General features: G+C 51.1%; 1 protein-coding gene and 1 long non-coding RNA gene across 2 annotated transcripts in view; one reads left to right on the forward strand and one right to left on the reverse strand.

The window, feature by feature from the left end:
• Positions 1-1,224: 1,224 nt before the first annotated feature.
• Positions 1,225-8,645, reverse strand: part of SALL3 (spalt like transcription factor 3) — a 21,264-nt gene continuing 13,843 nt past the window's right edge. The window contains exons 2-3 of the mRNA XM_077874489.1: positions 7,390-8,645; positions 1,225-6,223 (exon numbers count right to left, since the gene is read on the reverse strand). The exon at positions 7,390-8,645 is cut by the window's right edge and continues 2,250 nt beyond it. Coding sequence (XP_077730615.1) covers positions 5,792-6,223; positions 7,390-8,645 — 1,688 coding nt within the window. The 3' untranslated portion in view covers positions 1,225-5,791. The remainder of the gene's footprint in view (positions 6,224-7,389) is intronic.
• LOC144299177 (uncharacterized) overlaps positions 1,872-8,645 on the forward strand; it is an 11,513-nt gene continuing 4,739 nt past the window's right edge. Inside the window, exons 1-2 of the long non-coding RNA XR_013365949.1 lie at positions 1,872-2,078; positions 5,582-5,689. This is a non-coding gene — a long non-coding RNA (uncharacterized LOC144299177). The remainder of the gene's footprint in view (positions 2,079-5,581; positions 5,690-8,645) is intronic.

Genomic DNA, 8,645 nt, shown 5'->3' on the forward strand with positions numbered 1-8,645 from the left:
GGCCAGCCCCACGTGCTGGCACTAAGCATCATAGAGCAAAATAGAACAAAACATGGAATTAGAGATAAAATGCCCGAGAGGGAACAAGGAGATGCTGCCACTGAGCCCTTACGATCCCAGAGGACTCCTTAAGGAAAAGCTTACTTGCAAAGGAAAGTGGACTTAAAATTCAAAACCTGATTTATCCTTATTTAAATGTATGTGGAAGTTTCCACATACTTTCCCTCACGTACCTACGACTTTTGCCATCACAAGTGTGGAGAACAGGGTCTCCAAGCCCACTGGCTCTTCAGCAGTGGCAGAGCTCATGGGAGGGCAGGACAGACTTCTTCCTGGTAATTCTAGGTTGGAACAAGAGCAGTTTTTAAACTGTCCTTCACCCAGCCAATAGGATTGTATGTTCTGCATATAATAAATGAAAATCTGTAAAGAAATGTTAAGATTTGTGTCTTAGGTATTATATCCCTAATTGTAAAAAGTGATTAAAATTCAGTGTCCTTCCATCAAGCTAAAAATAAATAAATGGGATTAGTGACTACCCAGAGCACCAGGAAGACCCCTGAAGAGAAGGCTGCCCACTTTGTTCCAAACTCCAGTTTATAGGTCATTCTAGAATTTAAAAAGAGGTGTTATCATGCCAACTTAGAAAGTGCTTGGGGGCTTACAAAATCCTGTGTTCACAAATCATCACTTTGGGAACTGCTGAGATCAGACATTTATTTGCACTTTTGAATCACACACAGGGAGTGACTCACGTGGATGCAGGAACCCCAGCCCCTTTCCTCAGGGCAGAGCGCTCGGGGACGCAGAGGAGCCCTGGCCCAACGGGACACCAGCGCGCTCATGTCCGCCCTCCTTTCGCACTGTGGGCCTGGTCATGCCAGCGCTCGGGAAACACCAGCTCAGTCCTGGGTGGGGGGGGTGGGGAGTGGAGGCAGAGCTGTCCAAGTATGATCTGTAACACCTCCAAGGTCAGAGCAAAACATGCAGACACAGTGATAGATTAGGGCAGGAAAACCCAAGTGGATAGTTCATGTTCTCTAAAATTTTACTACAAAGAACAGTGAGAAATAACCACCGCTTGTTAATGTTATAGTCCTCCGAATGTGTATGTACGTGTGTCTGTATTCAGTGTGAGCGAGGAGCTGTGCGTGGACCCGTGTGTGCCATGTGCACAGCAGCAGGCATCTCGAAAACTCTTCCTGATAGAAAATGCGGTAAGCATAAGGTTCACAGAGCTTCTTTTATTTTACCTTAAATAGAATTGCATTTTTAAAAGCTTCAAATAAATTCCACGATTTAAAATAATCAGAGATACCAACACATTTTTACTCACGGTCCAAAAATGATTCCACAGATTTTTCTTTCGCAAAGTCATTTGTAATAGAGTTTTCATATTTATATTCTTAAGTAATCATTTGTATTTTCTATATATATAAATACTGTCAATTTGTCTAGTGAATTTTGGGAGGAAAAGGGTAGGTATACATTAGTGACAGTTCTTTCAAAAAAAAAAAAAGAAAGACAAACTACCCTGGATTTTAGAATTGGCAAGGATATTAATGCCATTCCTGTAGGTCGGGGAGCAGAGCCCGTCCACCCAGCGCCTTGGCCGTGACCCGCAGAGCTCGCTGGCAGGACGGCGCAGGGGACGCCGACACCCGAGCCTGGGAACTTGGGAGCAGGAGTGCAGGCAGAGCCGTGGGACGCTGTCTCTGGTGGTGGCACTGAGGGGCTCCCTTCCTGAAGGATGCCAACAGTATGTGCCCAGTATGTGCCAAAGTAAAGGGACGATAGCTATTTCCCTAGCTTTGTATAGAATATTCTGCAGATGAAGCTTAACACAGTGGACAAACCAGCTGACAGCCCCGCTCGCAGAACCGGTTCACGGCCTGCTTCTCTTCGGGGCACGGTGCCAGAGGCCGCTTCTACTTCAGCACCAGTGATCAGCAAACGAACCCAGGAGTTTAACACAAAAGATGGAAACCCAAGGCCCACAGGCCGGCCACATGCTGGACACGGAGCCACCAGCTGCACGCTGAACATGGAGTCCCACGCATGTGACGGATTGCTCCGTGGTAAGCATGCTTGGGAAGAGAAGCCGGGGCCCTGGGCCTCTGTGGCATTAGCAGTCTAAAGAAACACAGGCCTCGGAGGTGTCTGGGCCGGACACCAACAGAGAGGCAGCCCCAATGTGTGCCGTGGGTGGGCAGCATCTGCCGGGCACAGAGGAGAAGCAGGCAGGGGGACCCACTGACTCCACGGGGATAGAACCAAACAGTGTGGAGTTTAAAACCAATTGCTTTTTAGCCCTTCAGCAATACTTTTTAATTAGTTTTAAATGTTAATGGTTCCTGTAAAGAACTCAGAATAGAAATATATTTAAATAAATATTTTTTAGAGATTGTTGGCATTTATGATTCTTTGATGCATGGTCTGAGCAAAATAGAGTTGATGCCAGGAAGAAGTAAATATCCATGCTTGTTAAGCTGAAACAGCCCTGGTTTTTGACATTGGAAATGTTTTTGAAATAAGTAGGTCTCGTTTTCCCCCTGCATTTCAATTTGTGTTATTTTAAACGGTAAGAGCCTTTATCTCCTCACCATTTTAAAAAACAGATTGAATTTACGGTCTGACTCGGTCGGCTCGTGTCTACTGATTTCCCCTCTAGCACCGAAGCCAGCACGGCTTAGCGCCTGTGGTTTATGACCTGTGCCCGCCGATCAGCCGGGCAGGGAGTTCACGAGCGCCCGCGGCTTCCCAGGCACCGATCGCCGCGGCCTCCAGGTGTCGGTTGCTATTGAAAAAAGAAACGGATCGGATATGCTGAAATCCAGGAGCTATTAAATTATTTAAAGTTTTATGTCTTATCAAATGTTACTGGTGAGGGAAAGCTTCTTCTACAGTAAAGACATCCTCCATCCAGAGCAAAGGGCCGGGAGGTACCAGTGGCCGCTGCACAGTGCGGGGCTCGAGCAGCACCTCCCCTCCTGCGCCTGCCCGGACCAGGACTCGGTGCACACGATTTATTTCCCAAGAGCCAAGATTATTCTCACTTCACGTTGACGTTGGGAAGGCAATTCAGAGTGTGGTCATTTTTGGACACTGCCAGCAGTCTCTAACGAGGAGGCAACTTCTACTACATCTTCCATCACAGATGTTTAAAAAATAAAGTCACAATTAGGAGGTCGCATTTTTTTTTTTTAGGAAAAAAAGTGAAAAATAAAAATTTCAAGACCAATCAAGATACACATTTAGATATTGCTTAAATCTAAGCTGTCAACCCTTGTTGACTTTCCTCGGAGAAAACACCACAGATGTACGTCCACCATCAATGACCAGAACCTCAAATTCCACATTTTCCATTCGAATAATCAAGGAACGCAATTCAGAAGTCATATTACATCCTGCATTTTATTCATTTCCATATGACAAAAATAGTAACCTAGTCTAAGACATCCATTTCAATCAGTAGATGTGTCGAGCCACAGATTTATCATAAAAAATATTGGATCTCGGTAAGAATGCCAGCTGGCTCCGGGGTCCCGGCCCTACATGGTGCTGCAGTAGAAAAATAGCGTCTCTCTTCACCACGCAGAGAGGGACAGCCTGGTCCTGAATACAGAAGGGGGCGCATCTCACCGTCCCTTCATGAACCATCTTATTTACAACACTTTACATTTCTTTTTTTAAGTTATATACACATCCTTCTGGGAGGAGAACACTACATGGTACCAATACTAACTGACCCCCCACCAAAAAAAAAAACCCAAAACAAAATCACAGCAAGAAGGACACATAAATAATAAAAACATTCCACTGCTGATGAGCAGCAGCCCTGAGCCCCCACCGCTCCCATGAGGAGGGACGGCCCCCCGGCCATGGGGACAGAGTGGGAGAGCTCAGCATTCATCTCTGACAGGAAGAGACCACGAAATCTGCTGATTGAGGAGTCTGCACAACCGTTCTGTTCGGTGACACGATGTGACTTTACTGTTGCGTGGTCATGTTGGGAAGATTGTCCTGTTTTTCTGTCTCAGCCAAGAAGATGTGTCACTGTCCGGCTCCCACTTCAGGCGCACACCTTGAAGGCCACTGGGCGCCGCGGCCTCTCAGAATGCTGCCGTCGGACGAAGCTCGCCGTCTTGGGCTCTGGCACGCTTGCAAACGCACAAAATGAGGTAGAACACACAACACTGCCCGTACGGGCTCTAAGCCCGCCCCATGCCCCGCACCCTGCCGAGGGTCCCCTTCCTGATGCCAGGCTGTTTAAGCAAAGTCAGCAGCTTCACACTGTGTTTTGAAAGATCACTGGACATTGTGCTTTGTTTTCATCTGAGAAGATAATAAATAAACCGGGAACTTAGAAACCGTCCCAGGTCCGGCTGCCACCATGGCCAGATATAGTGCCTCCGGGGGTGCTGTGCGCAAGAGCCCGAGCTCGGGGGCAGTCACGCTCTTGCCAGGGGCAGAGGGGGGAAGGGGGCAGGAAAGCGCCCCACCTATTCTCTCCGTTCACTCGTCTCGGTGCCATGGGCCCAGGATTGATTCATCAAGGTTGTGTGAAGGGGTGGGGGGTTCGAGGTTTTTAAATGGGCTTTGTAGAAAAGTTAAATAAATCATTTTAATTTAAGAAACGGCAGGCCCTAGTTTATTGAGGAACAGACAAGTCCTGGTGGCTTTTCTGTTTAAGTGACATAGATTTCTCATATTGTTTGACCTTAGGACAAAACAAGAAACTGTAACAGTTTTTTTTTTTTCATTTTCCTTAAATCAAAGTACTATTTATAAAATACTTTACATCTTTTTTAAGTCTTCAAATTATAGACAAACCTCCCTAATACAAAATACTAAAAGTGCAATAGTATAAATTAAGAGTTTGCAACCACATTATACAAACATTACCTTTTTATTGTACAACTTCGATAACGTGAAATATTTCCTCACAACCACTTATAATGTTGTGAATAATTTACGGTGATGTTTGTCTGTAACTTGTTTCCCATCGCTGGGCTACAGACCACTCTAGAGAGCAACTGTCCACATAGCAGCTACAAACATTTAAATTAAAAAAAAAAAAAATTTTAAAAAAGGAACAGAAAGGCTCGTCACTGACAGGTACTTGCACAGGAAAGCATGCGGTCTTGCCCAGCGGGACTTCACAATTTGCCTGCATTGAAATAACGCACTTATTTATAGTAAAACAAATTCCACTTAAAAAAAAAAAATCACATAGCCAGATGTATTCTGCAGTACAAAAGCTTCCTTTAAAGTTGGGGCTGTTACCCGCATAATCTTAACATTATAAATACTACAGATGAAGGTACAGCCGTGAGACACAGCCCCGGCAGCACCTGACCACATCTTCAATAGTCTAAAAACAGAGTTCGAGTTTCTAAGGAATTCGGACAAAACCTTCAAGTGAGGGTCGCTGGAACGCCACAGGGACCCCTCTCTCTCCCTCTCGGGGGTTATCAGGTTTTGGGAGGAACGAAGTGGATGTGGTTTGAGCCCTTTCTATTCCCGAGGTGGGAGGTGGTTTTACAAGGACTTATCTTTTCGATGTACATTTATTTCAAAGGTCACAGGGTCCCCAACAACAGTCAGGCTCACTGCAGAAAGATGTACCATGCAGCGCGTATGAGACCACCTTCTAGCAGCCACACAGTGGACGTATTTTCTGCTACAGGTAAAATTTCAAGGGTAACTGGGGACCGAGGCTGTGCAGCCCGACGGTCGCACTTGACACTGTGCGCATGGGATGGAGCGGCTGGGCCGAGATTGTGCACACCTAGTTAATGCCAATCTCCTTGTTATCTTCAATAAACCGTGTGAACGGCCGGCTGGCTCCTGTCTCGGAGTTCGCTTTGTCCAAACCCACGATGGGTGGACTACTGCCAGTGCGTGCTTTGTCCATTCCGGCGGCCAGAGAACCCAAGGGGGGGATGGCGCTTCCGCCGAGACTTACTGGGAGCTGGGGAATGCCGCCGTTCTGGATGACGGAGATTTCGTTATTCTTCATGGCCAGCCCATTTGTGATGGCTGCAGCATACTGGTTCCAAAAGCTGGGGTCTACATTCATGGCTCGCGCCGCCAGGTCCTTCTGGAACATTTCTGAGAACTTGAGGGCATCACCACCTAGCAGAGCCATGGGGTTTTCCACGGACAGGCGGCGGCCACGCCGCGCGGGGGCATTATTCCACATGTGCGTGCCCATATGCACCTGTGTGAGACACACAGAGAGACAAGGTACAGGTAAGCAAGCCCAGCCCACAGGCAGGGACAGGCCTGCCTCCACACATCCCACGATCCTCCAGAAACCCAGCATGGTGCTCTCACCGCTGGATCCTGTTCCCCATTGCGAGCATGAGGTGGGGACGACAAAACAGGTGAGCCTTTCTGAGCATCTTATCCTTAAATATGCACTATTTCTCTTTATGAAATAGAGCACAACCATTCGATGTGCTCGTGTACGTTTCTTCCCTTGCCACTCTCCCCGGACGGTGGACAGCCTGCAGACCCCCAGTGAGGCTGCAAACCCCAGAAGGCACAGAGCCTTGCCCCTTGTGCCCCTGCCTGGCCCTGGGATGGCGGGGAACTTGAACTCCCAGCTTCCTTGGGCCTGACATGGAAGATGCGTGTGGCTAGCCGGGGCCTTGGGCAGCTCCTGTCCTACCAGGATGGAGCAGCCACGGGTCTCAAGCTTTTCCCAGACCCTGAGGAGCACATCACGAGCCAAACAAGTACATGACGTGGACAGAAAGGGGCACGTTTAGCTGAGGCTGCTCATCTGGCATTCTGTCCACACCCCAATTTCCCGGAAGAACAGACAGGGTTGTGGTCATCTCCAGCAAGAACACTACCCTGGCCCGACTCACGCTGGTGGGCTTTTCACCAAAGGCCTGCCAGCCCCTGCTGGCGGCCACGTGGACAGAAGCAGAATGCAGCCCCAGCCTCTGCACAGAATCTGCATCATTTGTATCTTGTGCAAGTGTTTCAGAGCTCAGTTTATCTGGTTCTCGGTGTTCCACCGGATTCAAGACTGTGCCAGACTCCGGGACTGCTGGCCCAGGAGCAGTGCCTATGTGGTCGGCCCCCAGGAGGTGATGTGAGCCCTGGGAGGGCAGCCTACCAGCCTTGCAAGGTGAGCCTTTCAGTATTGTGGTCAGCACACACACCTTGGGAAGCACACATCAGACTCTGAAGGTGCCGTGGGCAGCACACACTGCGCTCCCCCTCTGGGCTCCCCCCGCACATCTCTGCCCCCAGCCAGGACCTCAGCATGTCCTCCTCGGCCAGGACCTCAGCAAAAGGCTGGCCTGCAGCACATCACCGGGGGCAGGGTGGGGAGAAGCTCTAGGGCTGCGGGGGCACAAGCCCGGGCCTTACCTTGAGGTTGCCCTTTGTGGTGAATGCCCTCCCGCAGATGGTGCAGCCGAAGGGCTTCTCCCCGGTGTGTGTACGCTCGTGAATCTGGAGGGCGCTGGCCGAGGAGAAGGTCTTCCCACATGACTGGCAGTTGTGCTGCTTGGGTGTCCGGCGTGGCGGGGGGGCCAGCATGGGCGCGAGGCTGGGGCTCATCACCGCCTGAGGCCCTGGGGGCACCTGCACCGTGGCTGGCAGCGGCGGGCCCTCGCCCAGCGCGAGGGCCTTGCTGTGCCCATTCACTTCCATTTTGATCAGGGTGGGCGTGGAGCTGGCAACCAGGCTAGGAGTGCTTTGGCTGGGACCTAGGGCAGAGTCGGGGTCACAGGACTGAGAACGCGGCTCGCTCAATGTGTGCGTCAGTAAGTGCTGTTTTAAATTACCCATAGTGGAGCACCCGCGCCCGCAGAGCGCACAGAGAAACGGGCGCTCCTTAGTGTGGCTGCGGTGGTGGATCTCCAACGCGCTCCTGCAAGCAAAAGGCTTGCCACAGACACGACACACAGTGCTGGGACACTTACCCCGTTCTCTGCTCAGGAACAGCAGGCTAAAGGGGGCCTCCTCCTTGATGGCTGGCCGGCCGGGCGGGGCCGCCGTGAGGTCCAGCGCACCCCCGTTTTCGGGTGCGGGGGGAGGGCTGTCCGGCCTCTCGGTCTTTAGGGCCGTCTCCGGGGGCTCCTCCTGGTTGCTGAGGCCCGGGGACTTGGAGGGCAAGCTCTCGCTGTTGCTGTTCATGGGCGACAGGGCGTGCATGGAGGACGAGGACTCCGACAGCGCCGGGCTGCCCGCGCTCCGGCTCTCCAGATCACCCACGGCTGACGACGAGTCATTGCTCAGGTGGTCGCTCTCGCCGGACCCGTTCTCCACAGACTTGAGGGTGGTGAGCTGTGGGCAGCTCATGACCGAGTCCATCATCTTCATCTGGTTCTCTAGGGCGGCGATGCTGGAGATGACGGAGGGTGGCGAGGGCGGGCAGGAGCCGGAGTAGGCCAGGAGTGGCTTGGGCGGGTCGCCGGCCGGCTCCTGTAGCTCGGCGTCGTCCTCCATGGAGTTCTCGTCCGCGTCATCATCGTAGCCGCTGAGGGCCTCTGCCGCCTTGTCGTCGTAAGGCAGCTCAGCGTCCATGGCGTCCTGGAAGCCCTCTGGCAGTGGCGTGTTAGGAATCTGCCCCCCCATGTGCATGCGGATATGCTGCTGCAGCACCACGGCGTTGGTGAACT

Source organism: Canis aureus, chromosome 1 (assembly GCF_053574225.1).
Source record: "Canis aureus isolate CA01 chromosome 1, VMU_Caureus_v.1.0, whole genome shotgun sequence".
NCBI classification, from domain to species: Eukaryota; Metazoa; Chordata; class Mammalia; order Carnivora; family Canidae; genus Canis; species Canis aureus.